At 49.8% G+C, this 15,859-nt stretch overlaps 1 protein-coding gene across 7 annotated transcripts in view; it reads right to left on the bottom strand.

Moving 5' to 3' along the window:
• GRIP2 (glutamate receptor interacting protein 2) overlaps positions 1 to 15,859 on the bottom strand; it is a 116,699-nt gene that overhangs the window by 5,625 nt on the left and 95,215 nt on the right. For 6 of the 7 annotated variants that reach the window (XM_054482254.1, XM_054482252.1, XM_054482256.1 and 3 more), the window contains 6 exons: positions 13,624 to 13,763; positions 12,865 to 13,044; positions 11,678 to 11,855; positions 9,626 to 9,731; positions 2,498 to 2,641; positions 920 to 1,066 (listed from right to left, as the gene is read on the bottom strand). In XM_054482254.1, the coding sequence (XP_054338229.1) occupies positions 920 to 1,066; positions 2,498 to 2,641; positions 9,626 to 9,731; positions 11,678 to 11,855; positions 12,865 to 13,044; positions 13,624 to 13,763 (895 nt within the window). Of the gene's footprint in view, positions 1 to 919; positions 1,067 to 2,497; positions 2,642 to 9,625; positions 9,732 to 9,869; positions 10,014 to 11,677; positions 11,856 to 12,864; positions 13,045 to 13,623; positions 13,764 to 15,859 lie in introns of those variants that run through there. The other variant, XM_054482259.1, reaches the window with a different exon arrangement.

Here is a 15,859-nt window from a genome sequence, read left to right as displayed (position 1 = left end):
GCCTCAGCCTTGACGCAAGCCCTGACATCTCCAGCACCACACACAGAGGAACATTCTTCCTCTAACTCTCTCTCAGTCCTTCTATTAGGTTTCATCAAAGACAAAGTCCTAGGAAGGGGCAGGTATACCTTTCATACCCCTCTAACTCTTGCTTTTCTCCCTTTCTCATGTGAAAGAGCAAACCACACACTCAGAGAGCCTCCTGCCTAGAACTGTGTGGTGTGACATTGTCTTCTTTCTATTTTATTTGCATTTTACACCCACTTTCTATTTCAAAGCAAGGGGTGCAAGATTTTCACTCCTAATGGAGACAAAAAGTTTCCTTTCAAAGTCAATGTAAATTGAAAAAGTGCCATCAATTTAGAGAAAACATGAATTGAGTAAATTTCATATAAATATGGCGAAAAACACACTGAGGGAGCAAAAATAGCCAGGGCATGAGAAGGGGCGGAACGGAGTGCCCAGCACAAGATGCCCCAGGCTTCCTAGGCTCCTTCATGGTTAGGAAGTTCACATGAGGGGTTTGGTCCATCAGCTGTAAAGCAAGATGATGAGTGTTGCTTCTGGGTGAAGGCAGAAAAAAATCCACGTGTGACTTTCCAGTCTGTTTCCTCTGCTGTGGAGTCTGAGGAGGCCACGTGTCTCAGAGGGTCAATTCCAAGATGGGCGGATGCTCCATCAGCCCCAGGAGAGGAAGGCCCCCACCAGCCCACAGTGGGCATGGGGTGTAAGAAAAAAGGTCTGTGTGTGCTCGGCCTCTGAGGCTCAGGGTGCTGGGGCCTGCAATGCAACTTAGGCTAACCTGACTCAGACTTGCATTGTCCTGCCCTCTTCACAGGCGACAGATGCAGGCTCTTTCCCCACCCTCAGGCTAGGAAACAATGTCACCCCCACTATGGAGCCCCTGCCCCAGCATTACCTGCAGGACCCTGTCGAAGGGCCGGAGGCCCCCACGGTGGGCTGGCCCATCAGGGCGCACAGTGTGGACATAGACACCTTTTTCCAGGAGGCCATCTGAGACGCTGAAACCAAAGTCATGCCGCATGGGGTCCTTGTGCAGGGTCACCTGAACGCAGAAGGAGGAGGAGGTTCCTGGAACTCTGACCTTTGCCCCCAGCCTCTCACAGTAGCCCAGGTCCTTTGGTCTGGCATTCAGCGCCTCTGGCCAGCCACATCCCCCAGGCTGCAGTGCCCCAGCCTCCTGCCCCTGGGCCTTCAGCCACCCCCGCCCCCTCCTCCTCTCTCCCTCAGCAGATGCTCCAGGCCACAACACTCAAGCACAAGGGAGCCCTTAGGAGTGAGTTCCTTTCAGCCCTTTCTCTGTCCTCTGGCTCCATCAGGGAGGAGGCCTGGCCAGGGCGCTGTTACCTCCCCTGACCCTCACTCATTCCCATTTACCAAAGAGCTGCTCAGAGCTTCTGAGGGCCATTGGCTAGGGGTTGTCCTCCTCCGTATCTTTTTTGTTGTTTTTGTTTTTGTTTTTGTTTTTGCTTTTGGGATGGAGTCTTGCTCTGTCACCCGGGCTGGAGTGCAATGGCGCGATCTCAGCTCACTGCAACCTCCGCCTACTGGGTTCAAGCGATTCTTCTGCCTCAGCCTCCAGAATAGCTGGGACTATAGACGCGTGCCACCATGCCCAGCTAATTTTTGTATTTTTAGTAGAGACAGGGTTTCACCATGTTGGTCAGGATAGTTTTGATCTCTTGACCTCGTGATCCACCTGCCTCAGCCTCCGAAAGAGCTGGGATTACAGGCATGAGCCACCGCGCCCAGCTCGTATCTTATTTTTATATAATGACCTATAGATGGCACAAGACACTGGCTTCTCATTGAAGGTAGTGATGTAAAGGTGTGAAATACATAGACGTCACACACACACAGGTAGAAGGGTTTATATGTTATATGTAAATATGTGTGTGTGAGACATAAAATAACTTAAGGCCAGGCTCAGTGGCTCACACATGTAATCTCAGCACTTTGAGAGGCTAAGTTGGGCAGATCATTTGAACCCAGGAGTTTGAGACCAGCCTGGGCAACATGTTGAAACCTTGTCTCTAAAAAAATACAAAAATTAGCCAATTGTAGTGGTGCATGCCTGTGGTCCCAGCTTCTTGTGGGGCTGAGGTGGGAGAATCGCTTGAACCCAGGATGTCAAGGCCGCAGTGAGCCATGATCGAGCAACTGCACTCCAGCCTGGGCAACAGAGCCAGACCCAGTTTCAAAAAAATAAATACATAGATAAAATAACTTAAGTGGGGAAAAAAAAGCACATCTACTTAAAGAAAAATATGAATAATAGCCCAGTGTGAATCACAGGTGTGCATGTGTGTGAGTGTGCACGTCACCCAAATGATGAGCATTTTGGAAAACTCAACCCGATTTTGTGGTAGAGGAGAATAAAGCCCCGAGAGGGGCAGGGCCCCTCTGGAGTCCCACGACAGTGCCCATGGCACCAGAACACAGGTCCAGGTCTCCTGTGCTCACCCCCTGTGCCTACCTTGTGCATCTCCAAGGGTGTAGGCAGCAACAGCTCCTCCATCTCTGCAGGAGAGGCTCTTACCTCCCGGCCCCTCTGCCAAGGCCGGTGGCCAGGCCTGCCCTCGAGGGCCACCCTCTGCACGGTGCCCGTCATGATGGATGCCTGCAGGAACACGGCCCTTCTTTCAGATGCTTGTTGGCTTGCCCCATCAGGCAGTCAGCATCCACTGACACCTACTATGTGCCAGCCACAAAGGGGACAATGGTGAACAGCACAGACATGGTCCCTGCCCATTGGGGCGGGGTCCAATGGTGGTGGAGTGGGAAGTCATGAACCAATCACACTAACAATGAGAATAATAATCACTGGCACTTAATCATTCGTGTGTACCCAGGGCTAAGTCAGTTCTTAGCACTTTACACCTATCACTCCTTTTATTCTCTACAGTACAATGATGCACTTTTTTCCACTTTACAGATGGGGAAACTGTCTCCTTAGAGATATAAAAAAGATTTGAACCCAGAGTCTAGTTCCAAAGTCAAGACTCTTTTTTTTTTGAGACAAAGTTTTGCTCTTGTTGCCCAGGCTGGAATGCAATGGCACAATCTTGGCTTACCGCAACCTCCGCCTCACAGGTTCAAGCGATTCTCCTGCCTCATCCTTCTGAATAGCTGGAATTGCAGGCATGTGCCACCATGCCCAGCTAATTTTGTATTTTCTTTTTTAGTACAGACGAGGTTTCTCCGTGTTGATCAGGCTGGTCTCGAACTCCTGACCTCAGGTGATCCACCCACCTCGGCCTCCCAAAGTGCTGGGAGTACAGGCGTAAGCCACCATGCCCAGCCCCAAAGTCAGGACTCTTAACCACTCTGCTACATTGCTAATCGCCAACATAAATAAGATAAAATCATGCACTGCAGTAAGTGTTACAGAGGTGAGGCACTCGGGAAGTGAGAGCCTGGGACAGGTGGCCCTCGTCCTGTGAGGGGTGGGGAAGCATCCAGAGCTGCAATTGAAAGGACAAGGACAAAGAGGCCCAGGGAAGAGTCCCTGGCAGAGGAAACAGCATGTGCAAAGCCCTGTGGTGGGGGGATCTGGAAGCAAACTCGGCGGCTGGTGGTGGCTGAGGGCCCAGTCCTGCGGCGCCCTCTAGACCACAGTAAGAAATGTGAACTTCATCCCAGGAGCAGCAGGGAGCCCCTGAAGGACTGAAGCCAGGCAGAGAAGGTGACATAACCAATGTGTGGATCTAGAAGCATCTTCCGACTGCCACATGAAGACTGGGCTGCAGGAGCAGGAGTGGAGGCTGGGAGGGAGATCTGTTAGGGGCCATGTAGTGGTCCAAAGAAAAGACAGTGGTGTTCTGGACAAGGATGGTGCCAGTGGGGAAGGAGAGAAGGAGTGGAGTTAGAACGGGCTCAGGGAGGGAGGGCTGAGCAGTTGGAAATGCCGAGCTCTAAGCTGCCAGCCAGGAGTGTGTGGCCCTGAGGAAAACAGCTTCACACTCAGGCTGGGAAATCCAGAGATGGAGGTGGGGGTGCTGGAGCTGCTGGGAGGGGAGGATGGACTTCTTACTCTGACATCGTACAATCTCACAGGCACACAATTGTCTCCCCAGCCTATAAACATCTCTCCTTCTACCCATCACAGTATCTGAATTCCCACTATTAGTGCACAGTTCTATCTGACCATTTGGGGTGTGGGGGGTTGGTCTTTTAGGGATCCCCTAAGGGAAAGCAGATTATGATTAAAATGTTTTACGTTGGTTGTAGTGGCTTATGCTTGTAATCCCAGCACTTTGGGAGGCGGAGGCAGGAGGACTGTTTGAGCCTAGGAGTTCGAGACCAACCTGGGCAAACATAGCCAGACAATCTCTCTACAAAAAATACAATTATTAGCCAGGTGTGGTGATGCATGTCTGTGGTCCCAGCTACTAGGGAGGCTGAGGTGGGAGGATCAGCTGAGCCTAGGAGGTGAAGGTTGCAGTGAGCTGAGACCATGCCACTGCACTCCAGCCTGGGCAACAGAGCAAGATCCTATTGCTAAAAAATAAAAACTGTTTTAGGGCCAAACTGTTGGGTTGGAGTGGGGAGGAAGATAGGAAACCGAGGGAGGATATTGAATGAGGAGGCAGAGAAGCACCTTTTTCACATCTTAGAAGTGATCTTCACCTGCCTGGGAGCCAGCATCCGAAAGGAAAGATCCAAGACTCCTCATTTTGGGATAATAAGAGTTATTAAAACACAGAATCAGGGAGTCCAGGCATCACAGGGTCTTGGACCCCTAAAATTGTAGAATTCAAGGACTTTCAGTTAAAATGCAGACTGAGCTGATACAGGAAGTTCACACCTCCCTTCAAACACATAGAGATGATAGATTTCAATTTGTTAAATAAACACTTTCAAAGCAAGAAAGAAAAATTCAGAGACAGGCATGAGCAGGAGTGGAACCGTCTGGCTCATGGAAGTTAGTGGCCCATGGAAGGTAACAACGAGACATACACGTTTGGAGCTGGGGTACTGTTCAGGGAAAAGACAGTGCTGTCTCAAAGCAGGAAACTGGGTACCATTCCAGAAAGCGAGTGCCGTCTCATTGCTGGATAGAGACTGGAAAATGTCTGCCCACAAGGGTACAAGAAAGGAACCACCAGGACCTGAACAGGCGGGGAGGGGGAGGATCACTTGTGACAAACTAGAACCCTTAGCGTGACCTCCGCATGAGGGTGGGGCCAGAATCTGCCTTCCACAATAGTGCAGAAACACTGAGCTGAGGAATTACTGTCAAAACCAGTCTGGAGCTGGTGAAGTTCAAAGGCCACAGCTGAGACAAAGTGAGGAGCAATCTCACTGATGCATCAACAACGCGGAGCGCAGCACGGCGGGTGCCTGGGAAGGGACCGCAGCTGGAAGAAGTGCAGTGATGAGATGAAAAAGCCCACCTGCCCACAGACAAAACAAGTAGGCGAATCCATAACCAGGGAACTAAAAATAATAGTGAAATCAAAAGAAACTTGAGAACTGGCATGGTGGCTCACACCTGTAATCCCAGAACTTTGGGAGGCCAAGGCGGGCGGATCACCTGAGATCAGGAGTTCAAGACCAACCTGGGCAACATGGTGAAACCCTGTCTCTACTAAAAAAAAAAAAAAAAAAATTAACCAAGCGTGGTGGCGCATGCCTGTAGTCCCTAGCTACTCGGGTGGCAGAGGCAGGAGAATTGCTTGAACCCAGGAGATGGAGGTTGTAGTGAGCCAAGCGAGCCAAGCCAAGATCATGCCACTGACTGCACTCCAGCCTGAGCAACAGAGTGAAACTCCATCTCAAAAAAAAGAAAAAGAAACTTGAAATAAGTCTGTTTACAGGGTTGTCCAAACTATTGGTTTCCCTGGGCCATGTGGGATAATTGCCTTGGGCCACACATAAAATACACTAACATTAACAATAGCTGATGAGAAAAAAAATCGCAAACAAAAATCTCATAATGTTTTAAGAAAGTTTATGAATTTGTGTAAAATTCAAAGCTATCCTGGGCTACATGCAGCCCGTGGGCCACAGGTTGGATAAGCTTGGTTTAAGATGTGTAGAAAAATAAGAAAATAAAAAGCAAAAGCCATTAAAAAAAAGACTATGAAGATTTAAAAAAAACAAACAAAAAAATTGTAGGAATAAAAGATGTAGAAGTTGAAACACAGTATCTGAGAAATGAGTTACACAGTAGAATAAATACGGCCAAGGAGAGAACTAGTGAATTGGAAGACAGATTAAGGAAAGCAGCTAATACACAGTGCAGAGAAAATATGAAAGAAAAGTTAAGAGACATGGAGGGTAGAATGCATGGAGGACAAGTGTCCAACATACCTTAACAGAAGGAGACAATAAGAAGGAGGCAATATTGTAAATACCATGACTAGGAATTTTCCAGCATAGAAGGCAAATATGAGTCCTCGGACTGAAAAAACAGACTGAGTCTATAGTAAGACAAATAAACTCTTACTGAGACACATCAGAGCAAGAGAGCCAGCCATCACAGAGAAAGAAATCCTCAAATCTCCTGGAAAGAAAAGACACAGACTTTCAAAGGAACAACAATGAACCTAACAGCAGCAACGATCACTGCCAGAAGACAACAGGATAATATCTTCAAAGCCCTGAGTAAATGTTTAATTTCATAGTCAACTAAACTATCATTTAAGAGCAGGGGTGACATAAAGACATTTATAAACTTCTAAATTGATTGGAAAAAAATAAAGACATTTTCAGAGCACAGAGCCTAAAGCAGTTTACCACCTAAAGGCCCTCAGTGAAAGACTATCTTAAAGGATGAGCTCAGAAAAAAAGGGGTATGCAAGAAGCAAAGGTAATAACAGAAATTGGTCAAATATTCTGATAAAACCCCACGTTCATGAATTTTGAGCAATTTATAAGCAAGTTGGGATATGAGAGGAGGTAGTTTGGAGAGAAGTGAAAGAATTCTATAGTGCCTGTCTTATTCAAGAGGAGGACAAAGGTATTGTTTACACTTGTTAGAAAAACCAAGTTCAGAAAATATATTGAAAATGTAAGGTAAGGCCATGGCCTTCCCTTCAGTGGTCTATCCTAATAATTATTTAGCCATAAAAAGGGATGAAGTACTGACACATGCCACAACATGAAGCTAAGTGAAAAAAGCCAGACACAAAAAGTCAAATACACACTCCACTTTTATGAAATATCCAGAATAGGCTAATCCATAGAGACAGAGTAGATAGCGATTGCCAGGGGATGGGAAGAGGGAGGAATTGGAAGGTACAGGTTTTCATTTTGGGGTGTTAGAAATGCTCTGGAATTAGATAGTGCTGATGATTGCACAACATTGTGAATATAACAAAAGCCACTAAACTGTACACTTTAAACTGGTTAAAATTATAAATTTTGTATATGAATTTTATCTTGATAAACAGAAAGTTTACATTAGTATCATTTAAAAGGCACTGGACTAAAATTAAGAGAGACTTAAGAGACATAATAACCAAGCTCCAAGCACAGATTAGACATTGGTTTGGACAAACCAGCTGTAAAGGACAATTTGGGTCCAGCTGAGGAAATCTTGAATATGGTCTTGGTATTAGGAAAGATTAAAATATATTGAAATGGAAAAATGAAGTAGCTAGCTAAAAAAGCAGTCTACACAACAGTACATACATCATGATTTCATTATCTTAAGAATACACATAAACTCATTAAAGCAGTAACAGTGGTGATCTATGGGTGGTGGGAATGTTGTATCCTTAAGTTTTATTTTTACTTATTTTTTGATTTACTTATTTTTTTGTTACTTATTTTGATTCTACTTTGCTTATCCAATTTTGCACCATACACACGTATTACTTAGGTAATAATAAAAGGTTTCAATATAAAAACTGAATGTTGAAAGTAAAACAGATGAATTAAAGATAATTGCTACAAGAATACAAACAAAATTTAAAATCTCCAAATTGGAGATTGTGGAGAGAGTGAGCAGTAATGAAAAATGGATCAATAGAAAAAAGGAAAGATGGATGATCAGAAGAAGTATAAAGAAAATGGGATAAATAGGAAGTATAAATTATATATTAGAATTAAGTTTAATTATATATTTTTTCAGGCATACCTCTGATTGAAAAGTTTAATTATATTAGTAGTCACAACAAATATAAATAGACTAAATTCATCCTTAATAAAAAGAGAACCCGCTATGTATAGTATACAACAGAGACGCATTTGAAATAATGATACAGTAAATTTGAAAACAAGCAAATTGGCCAGGGACAGTGGCTCAACCCTGTAATCCCAGCACTTTGGGAAGCTGAGGCAGGTGGATCACTTGAGGCCAGAAGTTCGAGACCAGTCTGGCCAACACAGTGAAAACCCATCTCTATTAAAAATAGAAAAAATTAGCTAGGCATGGTGGCACATACCTTTAACCCCAGTTACTCGGGAGGCTGAGGCATGAGAATCACTTGAACCCAGGAGGTGGAGGCTGCAGTGAGCTGAGATTGCACCACTGTACTCCAGCCTGGGTGACAGAGTGAGACTCTGTCTCAAAAAAGAAAAAAAAAAGAGAGAGAGAGAGAGAAAAAATAAGCAAATTGGAAAAAAAGACAGGCAAATAATCACTAAAATAAATTTAATGAAATAATATTATTATGAGACAAAACAGAACTTAATTTAAGGTGGAAAGCGCATTTGCAAAATCTGGGATGCAGCCAAAGCAATGCTTACAGGTAAATCCATAGCTTTAAAAGATATATTATTCAAAAACAAGATAGACTGAAAATTAAGGCCCTAAGAAATCATGAAAAGGATCATGACTTAAGCAAAAATAAAGTAGAAGGAAGAGACTGTCAAAGCTAAACAAACAAATGAATAAAATAGAAAATAATAAAGCCAAAAACTTGTTCTTTGAGCAACCTAGTAATTGGCAAGACTAATGGAGAGAAAAAAAATGACCCCAATCAACAATATTAGGAATAAAAAGGGGGCAAAAGCACAGATAAAATAGAGATTTAAATAAAATAAAATTGCTCTCAGAGTGGAAGCTTGGGATGTGACTTAGCGAGATCTTCTCTGGATCCTCCTGGGCAGCTTGTTCTATTCACTGAGCAATAATGACCTTACACAAAGCCACATTCACCTCCGGTTTCCCACAGCCCCTTATCTCCTGTGTCATCACTGATGTCAACACTCACACGCTTCCACAGGGCATACCCACAACCACATTCATATATCACACACACATACAAAGATACTAAAACTGCCCCTGTGCACCTACATGTGCACACTCGGACACACGTGTTCTGAAATACACTCTGCAAGTGTGCATGCATGAGCATGTTCACATGCATGCATATACATATGCTCCCAATGCACACATGATGATGTCACACATATTCCACGTCCACACAGATAATGTGTAGTACCACGGTGCTCTCAATCACACTTGCACATGAATCCATGCACAGTCTGTACATATGTGAAGACACCTTTTCCCACAGGGTGCCCAGGTGAGTGCATACGTACACATTACACATGAGCATGATACCATCAACATGCCTTCCTCCCATTGCACACACACCAGAGTGAACAGCCCCGGGTGCCCCATGCAGGCCTGCAGGGCAGGCAGCCGTACCTCCAGTTCCCTCAGCAGCTCTGACTGACCACATGACTCCAGGTCTTCGAGAGCTTCTCCAAACACGCGCCAGAAGCCCTCCTCTCGGGCAGGGCCAGGGGCTGGGCTGTAACGTAGGAACCAGAGAGCGTCAACTCCTGGCAGGCGGGTGGGTGGGCTGGGGCCTGAGGAGTCTTCGGGGCCCCAGGGCCCAACGTTGGGCTCGAGGGGCCATAGGGTGGGTGGGCGGGCAGGCAGGCGGGCGTCCTCGGTGGCAGTTCTGGGGCCCCGGGGCAGTGGTTGGTGACACGGAATAGGGGAAAGACGCAGTTAGGGGCGACCAGGACTGTCGGTGGCCAGTTAGAACAGGGGCAGATGAGACGGGGTGGAGAGCGGTGACACAGGATGCCTAGGAAGAGAGACAGAGGAAAAACAGACGAACAGACAGAGAGGAGATCCATGGTGTAGTCCCAGAGGACGGCCCCTGGCCCCACCCAGACACACAGCACCGTGGGACAGTGACAGGGACAGAGCTGGAGCCAGCAAGGACACAGATGGATGGAGAGGATGAAATATCTGTGCTGGGGAAGGGGTCGAGACCACCCATAACTCCCATCACAGGTTGTATGGGCCTGTTATCATCAGTTCTAACACTGAGTCTCAGAAAGTTCACAGTTCACATTTTCACACTTCGCAAAGCCACTTGCTGATTACAAAGGCCGCAACGGTTACAAGGCATGCTGTGATTTACAAAGAACTTGCTCTTTTTTTTTTTTGAGACAAGAGTCTCACTATGTCTCCCAAGCTGGAGTGCAGTGGCACAATCTCGACTCACTGCAAGCTCCGCCTCCTGGGTTCACGCCATTCTCCTGCCTCAGCCTCCCGAGAAGCTAGGACCACAGGCATGCGCCACCACGCCTGGCCAACTTTTTGTATTTTTACTAGAGACGGATTCCACCGTGTCAGCCAGGATGGTCTCAATCTCCCGACCTCGTGATCTGCCCACTTCAGCCTCCCAAAGTGCTGGGATTACAGGTGTGAGCCACTGCGCCCTGCCAGCACTTGCTCTTTTACAAAGGCACACAAGCTTTGCTCTCTTAGGGAGCTTAGGAACGAGGATGTGTTGCCTCCTTCCCTTTCCATGTTACAGATGAAAAGACAGAGGCTGAAGGACACTTGCTCCATTCAAGTCAATTCCACAAACATTTCCTGAGCTAAGTCCTCTGCTGGGCACAGGGATATGGAGGAGAATAAAGTGTGGCCCCTGTTCTTACGGAGCTGGAGATTCGTTCGCAAAATATGTCTGAGCACCTACTAGGGGCCACGCATGGAGCTGGGGTGCCACGCAGTAGAGATGACAGCCAAGTAATTAGCCAGATAGACACAAGGTGGTTAGGCTACCAGGAGATTTGTAGGAGCAGCTGTGGGTACCAGGAGGGAGGGAGGAATCCCTTCTGCCTGAGAAAGACAGGGAAGCTTCCCAGAGGCAGGGGAATTTGAGCTGAGTTTTGAGGGATGAGTAGGGATCTGCCAGGAGAGACCAGGGGAAAGGCATCGAGGCAGAAGGAACCGCCTGATCAAAAGCACCACGATGGGAGGGTGGCCTAGGCCGGATGAGGAACAGCATTTCTCCACAGCCTGCTCTCTGCAGGAGCCTTCTCCAGCAGCTGAGCCACTCAGCACAGCCCAGGGATGGTGCCGGTGGGCTGAGGGCCTTTGCAGGAGGCCATCAGGCCATCAGGCCATCCGGGTTAAGTCAGGTGGGCCTGGGTTCAAGTTCTGAGTCTGCTGCTGCTCTTCTGAGAACAGGAGATGACCAAAGTCGGGAAGGGCAAACCAGGCTGCTCTCCACCTCTATACCTTCGTCCCTGCTGTGCCCTCCACCCGTCTGCCCTTCTCTCCATCTCAGCCCGGCTGAGGTGGCTCTGCTCAGTGCTTCTCTCCCAGGAGGCACCCCTCCTCAGGAGCCCACCAAGACTCTCCATTCCCCCACCATTTTGGCACAGGCACCCTCGCCCACCCCAGCCAAGACGCTATGACTCCCTCCTCCTTCACGGTGCTCCCACCACAGACCTCGTTGGTGGCTCCCAATCATCCTCCTCCTCCTCCTCCTCTGGAAAGCTCTCGTCAGCTGGGGTCGGGGTATAGCTCGTCCTCCGGGGCTCGGTGGGTGGGGGGCTGCCCCTCAGCCGGCCAGGCCTCCACTCCTGGGGGGTCATGCCCAGGGCTGCTGCCTGTGGTGTATAGGACCCTGGTGGTGGAGAGAGGGCCTCTGTGTTCTCTGTGGCCTCACCCTGCCCTCCTGCCTGCCCCATTTCCAGCTGTGCTGAGTGACCCTGGGGAGGTCTTTGTTCCTCTCTGGGCCTGCATCTACACAGCCCTCTGAGGGCCTCTGCCTCTCAGAATCTCCCTGGAGCTCCTGGTCATCCAGAAGTGAATGCCTGGGGCTCTGTGACTCTGTCTCAACTCCATCGGCCTGGGCCTGGCCATCACCCTGCCAGGGAAGGAGGCTGAACATGTGGCCCACCCTCCACGTCCTGCCTTTGGGAGCTCTGAAGGTCCAGCCCCAGGGAGTGAGCTGAGAGTTGCTGACAGAGAGCTGGAGATGGGGAAGCTGAGGCCCAGGGAGGGCAGGTGTCCGCAGGCAAGAATGGGCTGGCAGCCACCTACGGCCCGTAGAGGCCTCGCCCCCCCACCCAGTCCTCTGAGTTGGACCATGGGGAGTTCCAGTGGCTCTGGGTCATTGAGGCCAGCCGGCTAGCCACCAGACTCAGACGCCTCCCTGAGGCCACCTCCAGGTCTCAACATGCATTGGCCTGGGAGGGAGCCCGAGGTGTCTGCCCCACATTGGGTCTTGTAGGCTGGGGTGGGAGGGGGCTTTTGGCCTCCCTATTTTCAACTGGATGGAATGAACATTGTTGAGCACCTACTGTGTGTCAGACATTGGGCTAGGAAGGAAGGATACAGTAGAAGAAAGACTAACTTTGTCCATAACTTCACAGTGGGGAAAGCTTAGCAGCCAGCATGGGACCCATGGTTCTAAATCAAAAGATATGGCTGCAGTCCATGCTCCCAGGAGCAAGGGGCCCTGAGAGCGGCTTACGGAGCCTAATCAGGTCTTCCTTCAGGAAGGGCCCCTAAAGGGGCCAGGAGAGGAGCACAGGAGGGAGGAACAGGCACAAGAACAGTCCTGCACAGGCCCAGCAGCTGGGGCGGCCTAGAGAGAGCGTGTCACTTGTCCAAGGGCCCCAAGGTATTACCTGGGCCCCCAAAGCCACCCTCGGTGGCCGAGCTGTCCCAAGACTCCACAGCACTGTCCACACTGGGCACAGCCGGTGAGAAGCGGGCTGCTGGCAGGCCTCCTTTCAGGGCATCTGCTGGGTCCTCATCAGCATCGCTGGTCTCACTGAGGCTGCCCGACTTGTGGGGTAGGAGGGGGCCTGGGAGGAGAGAGGGGTGTCACTTCTGACTTCAGAGACACTCACAGTGAGCCTCAGTTTCTGCATTTCAGCCTGGTCTGGAAACTCACAGGCAGTAAGCCCTTCTGAGCTGACATATGGCTGTGGCACACTAATAAGCAAACCTGTTTCACAGATGGGAAAACTGAGGCTCAGGGAAGCTGAGCACCATGCCGGAGATTACACAGTGAGCACCAGTGGAGCCTGGATTAGCTCGGGCCCCTTCCACTGCCTATGGTGGCCTTTCTACCAAGGCATGGGGACATATTCAGGGGCAACTGAGGAATGCATGGTTATGGCCATGAAGCATACACATGTGAGCACCTTAAGAGGCAGGAAGTAATGAAGAACAGGACTCGGACCCAGATTCTGTCCCATGCCAGCTGTGTGGCCTTGGGCTCATCACTCCCCTCTCTGAGTCTTATCTCCTTTGCCATCGCAGGCCCGCCTCCACAGGGCTGCAGTGAGGACTCTGTGAGGGTGTGCAGGCAAAGCCTGGCACAGAGGGATTGCCCTTCCTAAACCTGCTGGGTGGCTCCCAGGGGATGAAGCGAATCTCACGGTCTAGTTGCTTCTTGATCTTCAGTGTGACGGTCTCTCCAGCCACCTGCAGGAGGTGGATGGCCTCGCTCAGTGGCCGACCCTTGAGGCTAACGCTGTTGATGGCCAGAATGCGGTCCCCCACGTGGATGGCACCAGTCCTGAGGAGTGGATGCAGGGCAGAGAATGGGAGTTAGACACTCAGGGCCTCAGAGTGGCAGTCTGCCCTCAGGGAATCCAGGAGAGCCACAAGGCAGAAGTCTGGCTGACCCCAGTTAAACCCAGCTGTCAAAAACAAAACAAAAGCTCTCAAGTATGACCCTGGATCACATTAATAGAGACATGAAGTCTAGAACCTGGGAGGGGATTGTCCCACCTGACTGCAAAATTAGGTTCTGGAACCAGTGTCCAACACAGATTTTGAGAATCCCACATACCAGCTGCCAAAGACTTGCTATGTGATTTTGGGCCAGTTTCTTAAACTCTTGAGTTTCAGTTTCTTCATCTGTAAAATGGGGGTGGTAATACTAATTTTATTATCAAATCATAATTGAGGAGTGAATGAATGGAATGGATTCCTACTTCCCTCCAGCAGACACCCTTGGTAGCCATTGCCCCTTCCTGGGCCTCAGTTTTCCCACCTGGAGAATGGGCATAACCACTAGTGCCCAGCAGACCTCACAGTAGGGCGTGAAGGGCTGGTGAGGCCAGGCGGCAGCACTGCTGTGGCCCAGTGGTCTTCTACCTGGACACCCATTACAATGACCTGAGGAGCTTTTTGAAAATGCAGGTGCCTGGGCCCCACATCTGACCAATTAAATAGTACCTGTGGGGATGGGGCAGGAAGGTGGTTCTGAGGAGCAGCCAGGGCTGAGCAGGGGAGAAGCTGTAGCAGGTGCTTAGAGTGACCTGAGGCAGGTGGAGGAAAAGGAGGCAGGGGACTAGGGTCAGGGGTCCTTAACCTCTGGGGCTGTAGATGTCACCCCATATGGGAGCTCCTGGAGAGTCATGCTTGGGCATTGCCCTGCACTTCCCCGGGGATGAGGGTAGTGAGCGAGGCAGGGAATGGTGGGTTCAGGGAGGGGACCAGAGCTGTGGTGTCCAATACGGCAGCCACCAGCCACAGGTGGCTGCTGAGCCCCTCAAATGTGACTGCCCAAATTGAGATGTGCTGAAAGCAGAAGACTCACATCAGATACGGAAGGTGTAACATGAAAAAGAATATAAGACATGTTCTTAATGGTTTTTATATTGATTACATGTTGAACTAAATATATATTTAAGGTGAATTTCATCTTTTTGCTTTGCAATTGTGGCTACTAGAAAGCGTCTGATTAAATTTGTGGCTCAAATTATATTTCAGTTGGACAGCACTGAGCTACATCAGCCCGGCGAAGGCAGGAGGGTTGTCTGTACAGCCCCAGCATCCAGGACAGAGGGGCCAGGCACACAGTAGGTGCCCAGTACATGCTCGAATTGATGAAGACATTGGGGTCAGAAGGGTCCCACACCGACCTCTGCAGTCTGCCAGGTGTCCAGCAGGGGGCGCTCCAGGAGCAGGGTCCACGCCCCGGAATCCCTCCCATCCTCTCCCCACCCACCCAGCCACCGCCCCTCCTGCGCGGTGCCCTCCTCCGGGACGCGTCCTGCCCCTGCAGCCCCCACCAGGCTCTCCTTTTACAGCCCGCTCGTCGCTGTGCTGGGAGCTCACCGCTTCCTTGCCTGCCGGATTCATCCCTGCCCAGCTGGGGGGTGAAGGCTCGGTCTCACCCACACTGGGGTCCGGTTCCATCTCTGACCTCCACCTCACCCTGGGACAGGGCTCCATTCTTACAGCTCCCTCAGCTGCCACAGTTTCAGAGTCTAGGGGCAGCAGGGACAGTGCCCCAATGCCTCAGGAAAGCCCTAGGCAGTGCTGGGACCAGGGTACTGGGACACTGCCCTGTCCTATTCCACACACAGCAGGCGCTCCAAATAGCCTTGCAGGGCTGACCTTCCAGACACAGGTAGGAGCAGGAAGATGCACACACCTTGGCCCAGTGCTTACCTGGAGCCAGGAGGTCTGCTGGGGCGTGGGCCTCTGCCCTGACAGGCAGGAGCTGACACTCATTTTACAAATGCAGACCTGAGTCTCAGAGAGGGGAAGTGACTGGCCCGATGTCACCCATAGTGTCAATGTTGGAACAGAGGTCAGAATCTTGCTTGGCTTTGCCATAGCCCCAGCTCTTGCTTCCTGTGTTCCCTGAGCCCACCATGG

The sequence above is a fragment of the Pongo pygmaeus genome, chromosome 2 (assembly GCF_028885625.2).
Source record: "Pongo pygmaeus isolate AG05252 chromosome 2, NHGRI_mPonPyg2-v2.0_pri, whole genome shotgun sequence".
NCBI lineage: Eukaryota > Metazoa > Chordata > Mammalia > Primates > Hominidae > Pongo > Pongo pygmaeus.
The sequence above is the reverse complement of the archived record's forward strand: the minus strand, read 5'-3'. Positions and strand labels throughout refer to the sequence as shown.